Source organism: Globicephala melas, chromosome 17, assembly GCF_963455315.2.
Source record: "Globicephala melas chromosome 17, mGloMel1.2, whole genome shotgun sequence".
In the NCBI taxonomy this organism is placed as follows: Eukaryota; Metazoa; Chordata; class Mammalia; order Artiodactyla; family Delphinidae; genus Globicephala; species Globicephala melas.
The window spans coordinates 3,285,590-3,306,487 of record NC_083330.1 but is presented as its reverse complement, the minus strand read 5'-3'; the positions used below and the strand labels follow the sequence as shown (position 1 = coordinate 3,306,487).

General features: G+C 40.8%; 1 protein-coding gene across 1 annotated transcript in view; it reads left to right on the top strand.

Moving 5' to 3' along the window:
- Window positions 1-20,898, top strand: part of TCEA1 (transcription elongation factor A1) — a 33,081-nt gene that overhangs the window by 1,006 nt on the left and 11,177 nt on the right. Inside the window, exons 2-5 of the mRNA XM_030859755.2 lie at window positions 7,478-7,540; window positions 12,315-12,420; window positions 17,298-17,385; window positions 20,377-20,522. Coding sequence (XP_030715615.1) covers window positions 7,478-7,540; window positions 12,315-12,420; window positions 17,298-17,385; window positions 20,377-20,522 — 403 coding nt within the window. The remainder of the gene's footprint in view (window positions 1-7,477; window positions 7,541-12,314; window positions 12,421-17,297; window positions 17,386-20,376; window positions 20,523-20,898) is intronic.

Sequence of the window (20,898 nt, the reverse complement as noted above, 5' to 3'; positions counted from 1 at the left end):
GTGCTGCCGGCTGGGTTTGGACACATGTCGTTGTTGGTCCTCTCGAAGTGGTTTATGGTTGATACCAGCGGCGTTTTCTGTTACTGATAATGTGTTCCTGTGAACGTGTTCTCTTGTGGTTTGTAGGAGGTGCTCCAGTTTCTGCATTTCTGTCCACCTGTGTGGGCCACTTGCAGTCCCTTGCTTCCGAGTCGTCTATTTTCAGCTAAACTTCTGAAATTCTAAGTCAAACTAATGTGAAGGAGAAAAGGGCCGCTCTGATTTGCACAGCACTTTGGAGTTACAGAGCATCTGTGCAGAATTCTTTGGGGACTCACGACAGCTGTGTTGCGTTCATTTTACAGAATAAGAAACTGAATCAGACCGCTAAGCAGTTCACCTCCTTAAATGAAGTGTGGATTAAGCCAGGACCCGAGTTTTCTGCTGGGCAGCAGGCAGAAGTAGTGTTAAACACTGAATTCTTAAGACTTCAGACGTAGTCGGCTCCTCTTTTCCTTTAGCAGGTGCATTGCCCAGCATGTAATTTCATACCCTGTTAATCAGTATTTGCAATTTTGGCTTTTTAAAGTATTTCCTGTTTGTTTTCTGTTCCAGACGTTGCCTGTGCCATTTATTTTTTCTGTTGATACAGGCCTTTCATTCCTCACTGCAAGTGATGAGTTCTGTATATTTGATTGGCTGAACGTTTCTGTTATTCCCGTTAAACTGGCAAGTTTCTTTTCTTTGCCTAGAGAACCCTGGACTCCCCTAGTAGAAGCTGGCTCCTAGGGAAAAAGGCTGTTACTTGGGTAATTTTTTTCTCGAACTCAGGCTATAAAATGTGTACCTTTTAATCATATAGTGCACTAGGTGTTTTTGTTTGTTTCCTTTCCTTGAAGTAGATGTTTCCTAGAAATGAGGAATTCCTTAGTGAGCAAGTATGGAGAAGACCACTTTGTATTTGTGTGCAGTTCTCAAATTATAAACACATAATGCGCCCGCAGGAGAATGAGGATAAGCTCCAAGATAGTCCTCAAGGCTCATTGTTCTTCTCAAATCTTACATTTCTAGTAGTGCAAAACTTCACCAATGTAAAAACTTGCCCCCCCAAGAGAAAGGGAAAATTGACTGGCTCTTTTACTTTTTATTCCTCCTCTATTTTCCTCTCTGTCTTACAGAAATTCAAATAGGCAAATGAGATAGAGAAAGGGAAATGGTCTGAATGACTCTCCCTCCCTGCCCTCCAGAGCACATCAGCAGCCCATAAATAGCTTTTTAAGTGTTCAGTAATTTAACAGAAGTCATTCTGGGCATTTTAGGATTATGGTAGATTTGTTTCTCTTTTTTGTGTGTGTGATTTCCAGATTTTCTCTGAGTTAATTTTTATATTATTTTGATACTGTGAAAAAGTAAACTTTGCTTGAAAAGTAATAGTTGTCCTATGAATTGAAATTTAAGTGCTGTTATTAGATATTGTTTTAATAAAACCGTAGGTGTCACTTTTAAGTAATAATAAAACAGCTATCATTTATTGAGCTATTACTCTGAGCTAGGCATTCTACTAAGTTACCTACCTTATCTCATTTATTCCTGACAGTTTATTGAGATAAGCATTATCTCTATTCTAAAAATGAGAAAATGAAGTATTTAGAAAGTTAATTGTCTTAAGCCTAATAGCTACAAAGAGGCCAAATGAAGATGTGAATCTAAATCTATTTTGCTTCAAAGCCAGTACTACTCTGTTCAACTACAGCATCTCTAGAAGACCCTTGCATCTGTATCTGAACCTTGCCTGGGTACAGTTGTACGACCAGGGCACTTGCTGTCGTGGGGCAGACGGGTTTCCCTAAATACCCCAACAATATCTTGACCGGGTACTACCCAGGGTGTTGCCCCACGTGTGTACTTGATCTTAAACAGTACACGCTTTGAGGCCATGATGAACCATGTGAATTAGTGCCAAATTTTCAGATAATAGCTGTTTTTTTAATAATGTATTTTTTAAAAAATTTATTTATTCATTTTTGGCCGCGTTGGGTCTTTGTTGCTGCACGCGGGCTTTCTCTAGTTGCGGCGAGCGGGGGCCGCTCTTCGTTGCGGTGTGTGGGCTTCTCACTACAGTGGCTTCTTTTGTTGCGGAGCACAGGCTCCAGGCATGTGGGCTTCAGTACTTGTGGCTCGCGGGCTCTAGAGCGCAGGCTCAGTAGTTGTGGTTCGCGGGCTCAGTAGTTGTGGCTTGCGGGCTCTAGAGCACAGGCTCAGTAGTTGTGGCTCGCGGGCTCCAGAGCGCAGGCTCAGTAGTTGTGGCGCATGGGCTTAGTTGCTCCATGGCATGTGAGATCCTCCCGGACCAGGATCGAACCCGTATCCCCTGCATCGGCAGGTGGATTCTTAACCACTGCGCCACCAGGGAAGCCCCAGGGTGTTAGCTGTTTTTTACATAGCTTTTTTCTTGTCATTTTGACTTTATCAATAAGCAAGTCTTTGACTCCTAATCTTGGTTCAAATCCTGGCTCTTCTGAACTTTAGCTGAGTGGTCTTAGGCAAGTTTCTTAACATCTCTAAAATGTTTTTCTTGGTAGTGAATTGGAGATAGTTTAGTAAAGATTAGATGAATATGAAATTCTTGGCAGTGCCTAGGATATGGTAAAGGCTAAAAAACCTTCTGGGTTATCTTTGTAAAGGATTTATAGCACTAGACTGTAGAAGGAGGAGTCAGGTGAGAGCGTAGAATTTTCAAGCTCACAGACACATTTTGTGGGGTGTTGAGGTTTGTGTATTTTTTCTGCACTGAAGGCTTAGGGCTGAGTAGAATTAAATTGCAGAGAAAGAAACTGAAACTAGGTGTTAGAATTTCCTAGGAGCAGGGATACCTGAAATATGTACATTTCTAAGTCTTTATTGTACCTGGGTTAGAAAGAAAACTTTGGTTTCCATATTAGGGTTAGATTAATTAGCATAAATCGAAATTTAGAATGACTGCACAATCTTTTATAACAGCTTTATTTAGCTGTACATTACAGTTCACCCTTTTAAAGTACACAATTCAGTGGTTTTTAATATATTTGCATATTTGTGCAGCTATCGCCACTATCTAATTTTAGAACATTTTCATCACTCCAGATAGAAACTGTCCATTAAGTAACCCATTACGTCGTCACCATATCTACCCCAACCACTAATATACTTTAATAAAATAAAAATAAAAGCTTTTATTTTAAAATTTTTATTTATTCATTTTTTGGCCACGCTGCGTGGCTTGCAGGAGGATCTTCATTCCCTCACCAGGGATTGAACCCAGGCCACTGCAGTGAAAGCACTGAGTCTTAACCACTGGACTGCCAGGGAATTCCCACAAGCTTTTAATTTTTATGAAGTTGATTTTATATATTTTTTTGTTGCTTGTGCTTTTGGTGTAGAATAACTACAAATTTGAGGCGACATAGTAAATTTATATTTCCTAGTTTATAGTGATATTGCTGACTCAAACATTTATAATTTGTTTCCTTTTTAAAAAAATAAGTAGCATCTTAATTTTTTAGACCTTAAAATCTCATCATAATTCTTAGTAAGAATTGTTTTTGAGTTGATTGAGCTTAAATAATGCTCTCTTAAAATGCTGGCTTTATGGCTTTTTGAGAATATTGTTATGGTAGAAACAGACAATTTTTTGTATCTTTTATACCTCTTATCAACCATGTCCTTTGTGTTAGGCACTCTAATTTGATACTTCATATGTGTTACATTACCTCATTTGACCATTTTAACTACTCAGGGTTGGCATATTATGCTCATGTACATATAAAGAAGCTGAAGCTTGAGAAGGCCAAGTAACATTTCCAATATCTGGTAATTTGGAAATGACAGAACATGGATTTGAATCTAGATCAACCATATATGTATAGCCCGTGTTCTTAACTGTATATTCCATGTTGCTCCTTTTCTCTTACATCTCTTTGAAGAGAAGGAGTTTTGTATCCTGTACAGTCTTGTATATGCTGGGTTTCCAGTATACCATATTTTATAAAAGTACTTCTTTCTGATAACAAGTAGAAGTACCACCTATGTAACATGGTAGTGTGGTGGCTATTTATTTTTTAGCCAGTACTATGAACTAAATTTGACTCTGGAAGTTAAGGTAGGATCTTTCTTTCTCTTGCATCATTGTCTATAGGAGATGCTGCAATCTAGTAGACTTGACCTTTAGAGGCAGGTGATGATTGGGGACTGTTTGATAATGCTGTTCATCGGAGTTCACAGAGCGGAACTGCCGCGGGGGTTGGGGGAGGGGTTATGGAATGGAAAGAGCAGTGGTATAAGGGTCAGGAAACTGGATTCTTGTCCCTTTACATTATCCATCAGTGTGGCCTTGGGCAAGTCACTTACCTTCTCTGAGTTTAAGGTTTTTTTCTTGTGTAATTGAGGGTTTGAAGTAGATGCTCAAAGGTTTCTGCCTATTTTTGAATTCGCTGAGGTCAGAAAGGGTTTCTGTTGTGCTCATTGCTGTGTCCTCAACACAGAGCAGAGCTTGGCATATGGTGCTAGTTGGGTGTTTGTTGAGAGGCAATAAGTGTCCTTTGACAGAATGGGGTAAATCTCACCTTTTCTAGTTAGTAATCATGTGACCTTGTGCAAGTTTCTTAACTTACCTGGGCTTTAATTTCCTCCTCTAAAACGGGGACGATAAGATTCCCTTCTTCCGTAGGGCTTACTGTAAAGATGAAATGAGATACTGCATGTAAAGTGTTTACCACAGCGCTTGGCACACAGTGACACTCAAAAGCTTTTGTCACTGAATTAATATACGATCATCTCTTTTTTGCGCTTTTCACTCACACAGATCATCATAGTTGTTTGTTTCTTTTTTTATAAATTTATTTATTTGTTTATTTTTGGCTGCGTTGGGTCTTCGTTGCTGCGCGTGGGCTTTCTCTAGTTACGGCGAGCGGGGGCTACTCTTCGTTGCTGTGCACGGGCTTCCCATTGCGGTGGCTTCTCTTGCTGCGGAGCACAGGCTCTAGGCACGTGGGCTTCAGTAGTTGTGGCTTGTGGGCTCTAGAGCGCAGGCTCAGTAGTTGTGGTGCACGAGCTTAGTTGCTCCACGGCATGTGGGATCTTCCCGGACCAGGGCTTGAACCTGTGTCCCCTGTGTTGGCAGGCAGATTCTTAACCACAGCGCCACCAGGGAAGTCCTGTCTTCCTTTTTAATTGATCCTAGGTCAGAAATCGTTCAGAAAGACCATGGAGACGTGGGTAGAAGAAAAACATCTATGGTAGATAAGGATACAGGCCCACAATCTCGCAATCAAAACCTTTAGAGTCTGATATATTTGAGAATTCCAAATTTTTCAGGTTTATAAAGATGATATAGTACAAACATCATATATTTCATAATATCCTCAGTGAGATCTGGGAAGTTCCCAGTAATCAGATATTAGCATTTCTGTAGTGAAATGCAGCATTTTCGCATTAAGTGGGATAAGTAGAACATAAATAGCTTTATGCAACTGTTGAGATGAGATGTTGCTGCCAAGTGAGTTTACTGAAAATCTGTAAGAAATGAGAAGTCTTTGGTTTTCAAAGGATTTTGGTTTGGAGATTTGCAGATACGGGATTGAAGATACTCGCTCACAAAAATGTCATGCCTATAGAAATTTGTAATTAATAGTAAATTTAAAGTCAGTGTTTTATTTTTTAACAACTCTAATGTTTTACTATTTTTAGTTGCCTGTAAAGAAAAATTATAGAATTTTGTGATCAGAAGGAATCTGTAAGCAGTGGATCATTAACATCCTTCATAATAGTCTGTTTCGTAATTTCTTTTGAACTTAAGTTTTTATTTATGAGGTACTGGGTTAAATTAAAATGATGTCTCTGTTTGTGGCCAGAAGAGTCAATACTGTTTTATTCTCTACAGCCAAGTCTGTCTGTCAACTTTAAATGGAAAAATTATCTGACTGGAAACCTCTGCTTGATTTTAAATTTAAGAAATATACTGATATCATGAGGTTCCATGCTTGTTTCTTCCTTTAGGGTGCATATGAGGGATATGTTGCAGGGCTTTCTGTTTCCCCTGGGTGTGCTGTGTTTCACTGGTTTGTAGGGTGCTAGTTTTCATATTTTAACATTTCAGAAAGCAGAATGAGTTACACATGTTGCTGGCCAGATGGCCGTTGGGATGTACTTTCACAGGCAGAGCATCAAAGCCAGCATCGACATTTGCGGAACAGGTGTCAGTGGCTTGGAAGCAAATCTGAGAGAGTAGTGGAGTGCTCTTCGACCCTCGAGGGACCAGATGGTAGCAGAGAAGCGGGGGCGAAGGCAGTGAGGCCCGCGTGCACCTCAGTGCCCACAGAGAGCTAGTGGCTCTGAGCTCTTTTATGGATTCTTGTGTGAAGTGTTGCGTTACTAGTGTTTTGATAACAACTCTTTGTGGGCTAAAGACAGATATTATTGAATCTGAGTCAGTGAACAGTTTATAAGCATTAGACTCTGAGTGCGATATAGTTTTAGAACCGCCTTAGCCAGTTTTGATTATATTTTTCTTTTTCTGTATGTAAACGGTGATACATGATAAAAATTCCAAGTCTGAAGGAATTGCGAAAGTAAAAAGAGGTGACAAAAAAGTTTACCGTAGTTTAATAGTTTTTTTGTTAGTAATATGTAGAATAATGATTTGTCCAAATATAGTACATTAAGTCACTATTAGACTAAACGAAATATGACTGATTAAGTGGATGTATTAGAGGAGCTGAAATATGGCCGATGGGAGTGAATATCAAATTGGAACGTTGGCCACAAGCTGCAGGTGGCGCTGTTGCTTCTCCCCTTTTAACCTTAGCGCTCTCCATAAGTTTCCAGGTTTGTTCCGTCTTCCTCAGCTAACGTGGGAGCCTTTGATTCTAGGTGGCACCTGACAGTGGACAGGCCTGCCAGCTTAACGCAGATATTGACTGTGGATTTCCTTTTAGAATTTGCTTTTTACTGCTTTGCAAGAATCAGGTAGACAGCAGTGTTCTTGTGACTGAGCAGCGAGGTACAGGGGCCTCGTGAGAATTCCAGGGAAGTGATGCCCCTCGGGAATGCTGGAGGTGCTGCGGCATTTTGGGGACCCTCCCCACTGCTGCCATTCCCACGTCCCCAGGCAGCTGCCCTCCATGAATTTTGGGATGTGTTGTACCACCACAGTAAGAAACATTTTATATTTGTAATTGGGGCACATATAGACAAATACTGGTGAAAGTAAACTTTCACAAAACAACACTTAGGTGTGGGTTATAACCCAGTAAATGCATTTTATGATCCTCTAGTGAGTTGCAACCCCTGTTTGGAAAACTCTTTCTCTCTCTCTCTCTCATCTATATATCTATATACCATTCTCCTCACATGAATAAGTGAGCCGTAGTGAATTGTGGATAGGAAAATATAAATTTAGATCTCTAGTTACTCCTTGCTTTACTATCTGGGAAATTCAGTTTGAAATTATTTTATTTTACAGGCTGGAGCATTGGATTTACTGAAGGAGCTTAAGAATATTCCCATGACCTTGGAATTATTACAGGTATGTGTTAATATGTATCATAATTTTTGAATAGGTATTTTTGTATTTTCCTGTTATGGTGAAACATTATTAACTTGTTTTTTTGAGATGGTAACGTAAATCAGTAGTCTACTAAGTTACCATTATAGAAAAATGTTGCCTTTCTCAGGAAGAATAAAACATACCCTCAGAGGTTGACAGTGGGAGTGAAACTCACTATGAAAGGAAGTTGGACTCTTGGCCCTGACTTGATCTCCCAAGATTTCCCTTTCTGGATCTGCGGTCGCCAGCTGTGCTGCGTGAAGCTGGCCTGAGGGTGAGGGTGCAAGGGTCGCTCGCTCTTCTCCCTCTCTCAGCGCCGGCCTGCCCTGTGCACAGTCGGGTGTCTCGTCGTCATTGTGTAGAGTCATTATTAATGTTGCAGCTGGACTAAAACATAAAAATACAACTTTAACACAAGTCACAATGTTAAAAAGGAAGCTGAATTGTGAGATGAATCTGGCTATTTTCTACTACACATTTCTTATCATCCATGAGTGCCGCCTTTGATATTTCCATTCCATTAAGTCAGAATTTAGGGAAGGGTGACAGGGGTGTGTACGTGGTTGAGGAAAAGAAATCACATGTATTTTCACTAATATCTAACTGAAATCGAGCATTTCTTTCAATTATGAAGGCAGTAAACCACAGTTGAATTAGTATTTATGACTAACTGAAAGAAATCACAGATATTTTAACCTCAGATATACTGATGCGTGTTTTTGCCCATTATCATGGTAGCTCTTATATGTTACGCTAGATCTTATTTAAATGTTTCAATAAAGGAGCACATATATTACTGTATCACATTTAAGAAAACATTTTGTAACTTTATATAACTGCTTTTCTTTGTAATCCTATGTATTTTATTTAATCCATTTAAAAAGCATTCTGAGGAGGAGTCCATAAGCTTCAGTTTACCAAAGGGATCCATGGTGGGAAAAAGGTTAAGAATGCCTCCTCTAAGAATAGAACCAAGAAGGAGAAGGGAAGCAAGTCATTAAGTCCTGTCTTCTCAGTTCAGATTGTCCAAGGATCAGCAGCTCTGGCAAGTCAGCTCTGAGAATAACCTTGAGTTTGTGTCCGTACCTTACCACCTAGATGTGGCCTTATCCCAGCAGTTCTGTGTGGGGATAGCCACATGGAAAACAACAGTAACCTCACCGTTTGTTTAAGAGATGGGTAGTTTTATAGAGGCTGTGGAGTTTGGGTAGGATTATCATTTATAACACACTTCGGATTTTTTTTTTTTGCTTCGTTCCTTGGAAAGTTTATGTATTTATATAACAAACATTTGAGTTTTTATTAGGATTAGAAATTGTGTTGGGGTTATAAAGATGCATAAAATATGGTCTTTCCCCCTCATTGAGCTTCAAGTCTAGTAGAGGAAAACTGCCATGTAAACAAACAGAAAGGTATAGTTGCCCAGATAGACGTCTGTATAGGATTTACAGTAAGTCCCCTACATACGAACGAGTTCTGTTCCAAGAGCTCATTCATAAGTCTAATTTGTTTGTAAGTCCCACAAAGTTAGCCTAGGTACCCAACCAATACAATCGGCTATATCGTACTGTACGGTAATAGGTTTATAATACTTTTCACACAAATAATACATAAAAAAACAAACAAAAAATAAAGAAAACATTTTTAATCTTACAGTACAGTACCTTGGAAAGTACAATAGCACGGTATAACAGCTGGCATCCAGGGGCTGCCATCGAGTGAACAGGCAGGAAGAGTTACTGACTGGAGGAGGGAGAGGAGGTGGGCGATGGTAGAGCTGAAGTATCCTCAGCAATAGCAGACGGAGGGCGACCTGCCATTTCACTCATGCCTGACGCTGATGGCACAGGTTCTGGTTCCTTGCCGGATTCAAGTCTATCTACCCTCTTGAAAAAACGGTCCAGTGGTGTCTGGGTAGTAGCTCTTTTTTTCTCATCATAGATGACATGGTAGCACTGGATTGCATTCTGAACGGCCTCTGCAACCTTCGTGTACCATTCTGCGTTTGGGTCCTGTGCCTCAAAAACTAACAGTGCCTCCTCAAATAGAACTAACTTATGTGATTGGACATGCGAACACCCGTTCGCATCTTTGCAAGTTCGCAACCTGAAGGTTTGTATATGGGGGATTTATTGTGTTTGTTATAGGTAGGGCAAGAAAGAAGCACAAAGAAGTTTACTTCTTAATCTGATTCCTTAACCTTAACCTGGGAGGCTCAGGAAAGCCTTCATATGGTGATAAAGTGTAAACTGAGTCTCAAAACATGAATAGGTTCTCCCTAGGCAGATAGGACCGGGAAGGGTATTCCAGCAGAGAAAGCAGGATGTGGAAGCAGTGCGACCTGTTCAGGTGGAGGAAGTCTGATGCAGGGTTGAAGACACAGGCTGGCTGGCATGCAGGCTGCAGCTGCGGTCCTGAGAGCATCCTGCCCGGTGGCAGGGGGCAGGGGAGTGCGTGCCCAGGTTTGCAGGGAGGAAGAATCGGGAAGCTTGTTGACTGACGCAGGTGCTCAGGGAGCAGTGATGAGGGCCTGAACTAAGGGCGTAGCAGTAGGAGCGGAGAGAAGGGGTACTTGTTATTGAGGGACAACCTACAAGAATTGGTAGCCAACCAGATGGGGGGGGTGAAGGAGAAGGTGGAGTTTAGGATGACTGAGGTGTTTGCCGTGGTGACTGGGTAGATGGTGCCATTTTACAGTAAAGCAAAATTCAAGAAAACCTAATGTGGTGGGGTTGGGATGAGAAGGAAATAAAGGTGGAAGGGTAAAGAGATAAAGGATAATTTTGGATCCATTGGGTTTTGAGATGCCTGTGAAACAGATGTAGATTCTGCTGTGTAGCTGAGTTTATATCCTAGAGCAGTGCTGTCGGATAGCTTCATAGTCCTTTCCTCTTTCTACTTTCTTCTACTCTTCCCAAAATATCTCCTGAAAGGAAGAAACAAACTTATTCAAATAATCTTAGTGTTTCACTCTACCTCCACAGCCTCGTTTCTCATTATTCTTGACTGGACAATCTCTCCCTTAGGTGAGCATGTTTATTACGGATCCCTGTGTTCTCCTTATGGGTTTTCTTAGGTTTTAAGCAGAGCTTAGGTTTGGTCTCTTTAGTGATCAGAACGTTCTGTGATAATTAAAAAGCAGTCACTCTACAGTACACGGTTTGTTCATAATCTTATACCTTTGCTCGCCTCTGACCACCTCCTAAAGTCCCATTTTCTTTGCCAATCCGTGTTGATCCCAAGCTCCAGAACTGTATTAGTGACTCAAGTTATTTCCTCCACTCATGCCAAAATTGGGTTTTCTTCTAGGCGGGGGTCAGGCGCTGGGGAAGGAGGGGCGCCACAGGCATCGGGGCGGTAGCAGTCAGCACGTTAGCAGCATCCTGTGGGGCGGCTCGGAGACGACGAGACTGAGCTGTGCCGCCCGCCCAGGCACCTGCCTCTGGAAGGTTTTCTACATTGAAGTGCCTGCTACACCAGCTAACAAAGTAGTGCTTTAGAGAAGTTCTAAAGCATTCTAAAGTTCTAAAAGTCTTTTCTTCACTGAAAAGAGTTCTAAGAACGTATTATTTTCTACCAGAAAGAAGCCACTTTCTGTGGGAAAAAAATCCCCAAAACACTAATCTCAAATCATCTTGGAGTTTTAGGGTCATGAGTCCCCTGTGTCTCTCTGCTGTGGCACCTTCATCCGCCTTGCTCAGCTCTCCAAGAGAGAACACAGGGCACTCCAGCCAGACACATATTCTAGACTCTTGAGCAACTGTCCCGATTCTCTTTGTTGAGTACTTTGAATAATTTAAAAGGAAATCTTAAGGACCCATTTATTTCTCGGCCTTAAAGTTTATAGCAGGAGTTCCCTTCTCTTTTTATTTTCTCACAATTCCTTTTGTTATTTTGTTCTTCCATATCCATATTTTGAAAGATTGTCTACTGACAACCTGAACTTACTAAATTTACCATTTTTAATTTATCATCCATAATTGGCCTGTCATTGCCTTTGTGTTCTTTAAGCACAATTTGAAAACCGTTGATGTGTTGGAAAGAGCATGGACTTTGGAGGTAACAGACCTGGATTAAAATCCAGTTTTGCCAGTTAGTAGTGGTGTGATGCTGGGCAGTTATTTATTGATACTTCTAGTCTGTTCATCTTTAAAAATAGGGATAATGATCTCGACTTTAAAGGGCTGTTAGGAAGGGTAATGAATATGGACGCTCCCAGCATAACCCTGGGCATGTAGTGTCGCCACAGTCAAATTATCTGTGTTCTGTGACATCCATTCTTAATATCTGTGATTATGTGCTGGTGTTTAAACCTCTGTGGGTGGTGGTATTTGTTTGGGTGTCCTTACAAGTTGCAACAGGCGGTGTACAGAGTAATCTGTAGGAGAATGTAGAGAAGCAAAGTGCGTGTGTTAGCCGTGGTTGCATCAGCCTGCCTTGTGTACAAACACAGACACTTTATCTTCTGTTCTTCTCTTGTGGGAAAGACTGATTTCATTGTGCTAGTTAACCAGCCTTACTTTAGTAGCAGGTTACATGCTTGCAGGTCTCAGTGATGAGAACCTTGATGCATCTAATGTTTGATTTGAAGACGTCTGTGTCTTAAGTCTACAGTCTACCACTAAAAGAATTCAGATAATTGATTTTTTTTCTGTTCTAAAATGGACACAGGCATCTGGGAAAGAAGAAAAGGAAACAATGAATTGCCTGAAATAAAATCGCTTATACGTATTTTTTTGTCATTGCCTTGCAGTCCACAAGAATCGGAATGTCAGTGAATGCTATTCGCAAGCAGAGCACAGATGAAGAAGTTACATCTTTAGCAAAGTCCCTCATCAAATCCTGGAAAAAGTTATTAGGTATAATCAATCTTCCATTACATATATTTATGATGTTCTGGTTTCTTCAGACATTGGGTTGTTGTATTTTTTTTCTCTTAATGAATATAGATGTTTTGAAATCAGTGCCTTATAATACGGGAGGCGGCTTTAGTCTGACTTCCTTGAGGGTTCTACTTTTTAAACTAGTCAGATTTAGCTTTCTTGTTTTTCAACATTTACAACTGAATTGCCTCTTTAAGAAGAAAGTTTTCCTCCGGGGGGAAGGTGTGACACTTATGGAAAAGGTTTTTGAAATAGTTTTCTAACTTACAGAAAATTTGCAAGAATAATAAAAATAACTCAACGTGTCCTTTTTCTAGATCATTAATTTTTAACATTTGCCATATTTGTTCTGTCATATTCTCTCTCCTCTGTATGTATATACTCTCTCACACACATATTTTTTCTGAACCATTTGTGAATAGGTTGCCTCTGTCATGCTTTATTTACTCTTTAATACTTAAGTGTGTGTGTTCTTGGAACAAGTTTATTTTCTTATGTAATCATAATACAGGAAATTCAGGAAATTTAACATTGGTGCAGTACGTTACTCTGCAGTGCATGTTGCAGTTTTGTCAGTTGTCCCAGTAATGATCCTTCCAGCTTTTCTCTCCTCCAGAACAGGACCCAGTCCAGGACCATGTAATCTAGTCTGCCAATGTGGAATAGTTCTTTTAGTACATTGACTTTTGAAGAACGCATGCCCCTCCCCCCTCCCCCCTTTGTTGTTGTGTGTGGGTTTTTGTTTCTTTGTTTTGTTTTTTGGGGCTGCACAGCGCAGCTTGTGGGATCTTAGTTCCCTGACCAGGGATTGAACCCGAGCCCATGGCAGTGAAATTGCGGAGTCCTAACCACTGGACCGCCAGCGAATTCCCTGCTTTGTTTTTAATAACATGTCCTTATTTGGGGTTTATCTGGCATTTTCTCATGACTAGATCTGGTTGCACATCCACAGTTGAGGTACTGCATACGTGTGTTGTGTCTTTCCCAGGTATCACGTGCAGAGGCAGGGTGGTGTTAAGGTTGAGACCCAGCCGAGGTGTGCACTGCATCGTTTATGATTTTTCCTCTTGTATCTAGTAGGAGTTCTGTGGTGGTCACTTTAAGACCCTGAAACCATCTTGTTCCCCATCGGGCCCCCCCCCCGCCCCCGCCCCAGTTAGTACCCACCGATTGTTGCCGAAACCACCCTTTACAGTGACAGTTGCAAAGTTATGATTTTCTAGCTTTTCTACTTCTTCAGTATTTATACGTTATCATTCTATAAGAAAGAACCCTCCTTTTACCTCCCAGTTCTTTTTCTATTATTAGTGTGGGCACGTGGATTCTTATTCTATATAATGGATTATAATCCATTACTGTTCATATTTATTTTGGTATTTATATTGTCCCAGCTTTGACCAGTGGGCACCCCTTCAAACTGGTTCCTGTGTCCCTTTGACAAGCTCCCTTCAGTTGTGTGTTTTTTTTTTTTTTTTAATCTCTCTGACATTCTGGCATCACAAAATATGTTGGGCTTATCTAACCCAGCCCTGGAATGAGCCATTTCCCTAGCAGTTATCAGCCTTATATGGAAGAGAAAATAGAAAAAGCGAAGCTTTTAAAATTTCATAGACAGCAATAGTAATAATAAAAGACTTGTTACTTACAAGAACTTGGAAACTAGGAACCAAAAATTGTAAAGCCTATAAAATTTAGAAAGTCTTATCTTAAGAAAACTAATGTAATATATGATCCTGTATTGGATTCCTAACCAGAAGGAAACATTGCTATAAAGATCATTATTGGGATAATTGGCGGAATTTTATAAGGTCAGTGGGTAGGTAAACAATCTTGTATCATTGCTGGATCTACTTACTGTGGTTATATACATGAATTTCTTTATTCTTAGGGAATTCATAGTGAAGTATTCAGGGATAAGGGAGCATAGTATCTGCTACTCATTTTCCAGTGGTTCAAAAGAGATGTGTCTTTGTGCACACAGTGGTGCGTGTGAGTGTGTATGTGTCTGCACATGCGTGTGTATGTGCATGCCGGGGGCTGGGGGATGAATGAGTGAGGAAGGAAGTGTACCAAAATGTTAAACAGTTGGGGGGGCGGTCTGAGTAAAGCTGTTTGTAATACTTTCTTATAACATCTGTGCAATTGTTGAGTTCTTTCCGAATAAAAAGCTTTTTTAAAAAGGCTGATCTTTAAAGACACACTGAAACTCTATATTTCATTTAAATTTTAAATTAATTCCACATTCTAAAGTAATTAAAATTAGCAACAGAAAGTTGATTAAGGACCATATATGTACATTTTTATTTCTGGAAAGAATGGTTTACGTTTTGTGGGAGAAAAGAGTGGACATTGCAGTTATGTTCATTTAATCTTAAAGAAGTTTTACTCTTGTATACTTATTGGAGGTATCTAATATCAGTACAAGTTCTTCTATAAAAATGTTTTTATTTATCCTAAAAGATTTACATGTTCATTAAATAAAATTTGGAGAGTTGGAGGAGGGAAAAATCATCCTTACTAAATCTCTCTCTAAATACAACTGTCAGTTAATATCTTGTATTTTCTCCTCTTTTTCCTCCTGGTACATGAATTTTGCTTCAACTGTAATTTTACTTATGCTCTGTATACTTATATTGTCTTTTTTTTTTTGCGGTACGCGGGCCTCTCACTGTTGTGGCTTCTCCCGTTGCGGAGCACAGGCTCCGGACGCGCAGGCTCAGTGGCCATGGCTCACGGGCCCAGCCGCTCCGCGGCATGTGGGATCTTCCCAGACCGGGGCACGAACCCGTGTCCCCTGCATCGTCAGGCGGATGCTCAACCACTGCGCCACTAGGGAAGCCCTATATTGTCTTTTTAGTGGAATTTTTTTGTATTTTTCCATCATCATAGCTCATTTTTATTGGCTTCAGAATAATCTACTGGGTGATGAATCTCTCTCTGCTTAAAACTTTTTCTTTAGATTGTTAGCTAGATTTCTGGAAGATCTGCTGCTTCCAGGTAGCACAGTTTTGAATACTTAAGATATGCCAAGCATTGGGCTTCCCTGGTGGCGCAGTAGTTGAGAGTCCACCTGCCGATGCAGGGGACACGGGTTCGTGCCCCGGTCTGGGAAGATCCCACATGCCGCAGAGCGGCTGGGCCCGTGAGTCATGGCCGCTGAGCCTGCACGTCCGGAGCCTGTGCTCCGCAACGGGAGAGGCCACAACAGTGAGAGGCCCGCATACTGCAAAAAAAAAAAAAAAAAAAGATATGCCAAGCATTGACCTGTATTAGTGCGTTTAGTTCTCCTGACGATCCGGTGTGCTCGGTGCTATTGTAACCCGTGTTTTGTGATGAGGCAGCCGAGGCACTGAGAGATTAGGCACCATGTGCGCAGCTGGATTGGTAGTGAGTAGCCAGGGTGGGATGTGATCTGCAGACAGTCTGAGCCCAGCGCTGGAGCACTTCCCCGGGGTTCTGCTCTATTACCCACGGCACTCTGTTCACAGAGTAGGAATGTTTTTAAGACTGGTCATACCTCTACTGCCCTGCCTTCTCAGAGGACTGCCCCAGTACACACTGCACTAGAGCTGCTTTACTGCTCCCCCACCATCACTGGACGCTTGTTAGACAGTATCGCCTGGTTATATCACCTTTCCGAAGCTTTCTACCTGTTACTTTGGGAATACGTCTTAGTCCTTGCTATATTCTGTAATGTCATTATTGATCTTTGTTTTCTACCTCACAATACTGTAGTGTGTTTAGGCCTTCCAGGGGAATTATAGAATAAAGGGGGCAATAAAATTGGTGTGTGAGAACTGACGTGTGTCATAGGGACTTGAATTGTGTTTCAGGTTTGGTCACCCTAACATTTACAAGTGAAGTTCTAGAATTGCGATTGGGACCATTCTCGGTCAGTCAGTGTCATCCGGGTTGGTGTATTAGGTCATCTGGTGACGCTCATGCCTCACTGCCAGAGATTTGGATGGAATGGTTTGGGATGGGAGCTTGAGCACGAGGGCATGCTTAGAGTTGCCTAGGTGGTCCTGCCACACAGTTGGATGTTTGTTCTTCTGTATTCTATACAGAGGGATGTGGAGAATGGAATTATTTATGTAGTTCTTATTTATGTAGCTCATGTAGGGATCAAAATGTAGATCAAAGTGGGTTACACAGTAGATCCAAACATTTTCTGAACCTGGCTTCAAGGCTGTTTTGGTTGATTTAAACATGAATGTTTCTTTTCAGTGCTGAAGTATTGCCTTGACCCAGCCTATTTTACGAACTTTATTTCCCCATGCCTAATTGCTCACTTCCTTAAGTCTTAAAGCTTGTGCTCTATTAGTATTAATAATCTGTATTAGTTTACAGATTCTTTAAGGTAGAGGAGGTGCTGGGTAGGCCTAACTAATAATCCTGAAGTGTATTCTATGAAAATGTTCTTTGTTTACTATCCCTGAAATATTTATTTGTATTTTGAGTACCACCTCAAATTTTTTGACTTCATGAAAAATTATCAAAACGATATAGCTGTATATGCTTTGCACTTTCAGTATTTTAAATGACAGTGCTAATGTTTTGCCATATTCCTTCCTTCCCTTGTTCTGAATACTTTTCTCCCTTTTGTTACCACTGGCGTATGAATTTATGGTTCCCACCAAATGAAGGAGTTTATTTGGGAATGCCGACTGAGCACCCATGTACATATGCTAATAGAATAGCTTGCATAAACTTCATTTACTTGTTAAAAACTTAGGATTTTAGTGGGGGTTTTTTTGGTTGCATAAATAGCTTGATAACATGTAGCAGTCCCATGTTTTGTTTTGTCTTGTTTAAACAAGTGCTAACAACTTAGGAATTTCATAAATTTTCAGATGGACCATCAACAGATAAAGACTCTGAAGAAAAGAAAAAAGATACTGCAGTTACATCACAGAATAGCCCTGAAGCAAGAGAAGAAAGGTATTTCACTTTATGGAAACTCATTTATGTTGAAGGTCATAGTTTTATTTGACCGTCACTTCCTCCATGGTCTTCTGATCCCATGTCTGTACTCCTTCTTTTTTCCAATCACACGGAATCAGTATAAATGTATATAGCCAGATATCTAAGATTTCTTATAAGATTTCTTGGAAATTTAAAAGAGAATTAGAAGATACTACGTAAAAGAGAAATGATTTACATTGCACTTGGCGAGTGTAGTTGGATGGGCCCTGGGGTGGCACTGGGAGAGGTGGTAGTGGGGGGACTGACTAGGTGACTAGGGTTCATGTGGTTACTTCCTTTATTTGCCACATTTCTGTTTTAGATATTTTTGTCCCTGAATCTGTTTCTCCTCTTCATGGTTCTGTTTTCCTTCCCAATTTAGCTGTTTGTTGTAAGAACTTAAAACGTGTTCAGTAATGAAGAGTTCAAGTTATTCCTTTGCCACTTAAGAGGCCTTTGCATTTATTCTTTCCTGTGACATGCAGTGAACTGTGCTGTGTCCCCATGCTGACGTGATCAGGGATGTGCCTATTATTCAGTAGATTAAATACATACCCTCTGTTCTTGGGAGGCTTGACTTTGACTTAGAGCAGTACTTCTCAAAGGGTGGTCCCCAGGAGCAAACCTGGCAGCTTTGTGAAAAGCAGATTCTTGGGCTCTACCCTGGAATTACAGAACCAGGGTTTCTGGTGGTGGTGCCAGCCACGTGTTTTAACAAGCCCTTCAGGTGATTCTCACACACGCACATTTTAGGCCACCTACTTTAACTCCATTTACTTCTCAATATTTTCCCCAGATTGATAACGTACTCCTCATTTTTTATTAATCAACTGTGATTAATATCCCCTACACTGTTTTTTTATGTAGAAGTACTAACTAACTTGATGATAAAAAAGGTAAGCTAAAGATAGAGTTAAACACCAGTTGTTAATAAAGTTTATTCAGTTTTTTTCTAACTATTTTGAGATAATTTTGGGCTTTTAGAAAATGGTATGAATAGTGCAGAGAACTCCCAAATTGCCCCAGTGATATTTATATATGTATTTGCATATGTGTGTATAAATGAATATACACACGAGTTTTATTTTGAACCAGACAAGAATAATTTACAGACATTATGCCCTTTATACCCCTAAATGCTAAATACATCAATGTGTCTTTTCTAAGAACAAGGACATTTTCTCACAGATAGCCACAATACAGATATCAATATCTGAACATTAACATTAATCTGATACTTTTTCCTGATCTGCAGACCTTGTTCATATTTTACCATGCGTCCCAATAATATCTTTTGTTGCAAAGGAAAAATAATTTCCCAAAATATCATCTCGGGTCACATTGCATTTGGTTATCATATCTGGCTCCTTTAATCTAGAGTAATGCTTCAGTCTGTCATTGTCTTTCATGACCTTGATATTTTTGAAAAGTACAGGCCATAATTTATGGATTGTTTAACACATGCTTTCAGTTGTGTTACATTCAAAGTAATGAATGATTTAATGCCTGGAATATAATATATAAAGGTATAGACAAATATTTTAAATAGACATTGAAGGAGGAGTAAGTTCTTAGTATATTTTCATCAGTTTTAAGTAATTGAAGTTTAGGGATAGAGCCTTTCTACAAAAGCATAGGATTATTTTGTACAAAGTCTGACGAGGTAAGTGATTGGTATCTCCATACACACACACACACACAGACACACACACACAGACACACATACACACACTCTCACTCATTCAAACAGTGAAGAAAAATTGTAAAATATTGGAGAAATGAGTCTGAGGTATCATCTAAAGGAAGATAGAAGGTTAGATCTAAGTGAGTTGCAGGTGAGGAGGGTTTTACGCCTTGGTGTAAGGATTTAAGGAGAAAGTGGTGCAGTTAGCTGCTTAGAATGTCAGAAGTGGCGCCAGAGGTGGTGACGTGAGGGGAGAAGGCCCATCGTCCTCCTGGCAGCTCCCAGGGGCGAGCGAGGCGTTGGGCCACGGGCACAGAGTGAGCTCGTCCTTGAAGGAGCCGAGAGTGGCGTTTGTAAACAGGGCGTGCTCATTGGTGTGCGCTGAAAGCTGGGTGCTGTGCCCCGGGGCACAGAGAGGAGTGAACTGAGTGAATGCTCACCTTTGCCCGTGAGAAGCTCGGGCTGGTGGCCGCAGACACAGACCTGTGTGTAGACGGCACTCTGGGAGACGGGCAGCAGGACTCTGAAGGCCTGCAGAGCGGCCGCCCTGCCTGCATGGGCTGTCTGTGAGCGCAGCCACTCACATCCGTGGGGTGGAAGGCTGGCTTCATCTGGAAAGGTTTGTGGCAGAAATCTGCACTGGGATAAAGTTAGCTGAAACCAGTCAGCAAGGTATTTTGCTAAGAATCTAATGTAGGAAGTTAATCAGAAGTAGTGGAAATGATTAGGCTGACTGGAAACATTGCTCAACTGTCCTGATTGAATTGATGTTTCTGGGGAGAAATTAAGAGACATTGTTGTATTTTCACAACTACTTCTCACTACACGTGGTTTTTATCCTAAAGTGGGTGTTGTATGTGTAAACCTCCCTGGTTGTCTAGTTGCAACAGGGTTTTTCAAGCATTTTCCCCTCTGTTTTTGGTCGAGAGCGGTCATATTCTCTGGTGCCATCCCTTTACCCCTGTCATAACCAAGATCCTTGCTTTGCAGTTGTTGTATTGAGCTGTAATGTGTATTTTCTATATGAAAAATATTGTTTAATGTTTAAAAGGATGATCAAGGTTAAAAAAATAAAAGACATGAGATTTGTGTCATCTTTACTAAAATTTTAACTTTTTAATCTATATGCAGGCAATTTTTTTTCATGTAAGTCACTGAAATACAGTTTCATATATTTATGCCCCAAATTTTTGTTTTTAGAGAGTGATAGTAACGATGTTCACTTTAAGAGAGTTTTCCTGACTTCTTTTTGGTGTGTGTGTGTGCGTGTACGTGTACTTCAGTAGCTCCAGTGGCAACGTAAGCAGCAGAAAGGATGAGACAAATGCCCGAGACACTTACGTTTCGTCTTTTCCTCGGGCACCAAGCACTTCTGATTCTGTGCGGTTAAAGTGTAGGGAGATGCTTGCTGCGGCTCTCCGAACGGGAGGTGAGTTTCGCGTACGTCTCGTGAGTTTCGGTGGTCAGTCATTTGACGGCTGCCACTGCCGCCCTGTCCACCTCCTTGTTTCTGTCCTCCCGGTGGGATCCTGATGATAGCTGCTTGCCAGTGCCCAGCTCAGGGAGGGCCTGCTGTGATGGGGGTTACTGATGGCAGAGAGGAGGGTGCAAACTGGACCTCTGCTTATTACTGTGTATTTCTGAGAAATAGGTTCCTTCTAATATGTGGATGTTTCCCCTGACTTGTAGTAATTTAAGCTTTTCTTCGCAGTCTTTTTTCTCCTCACGTTTAATCTGCAAACTAAGTACTCTACCCTCAAGATTGGGAGTTAACAATACTGTATTTGGGTCCCATTGTTAAATGT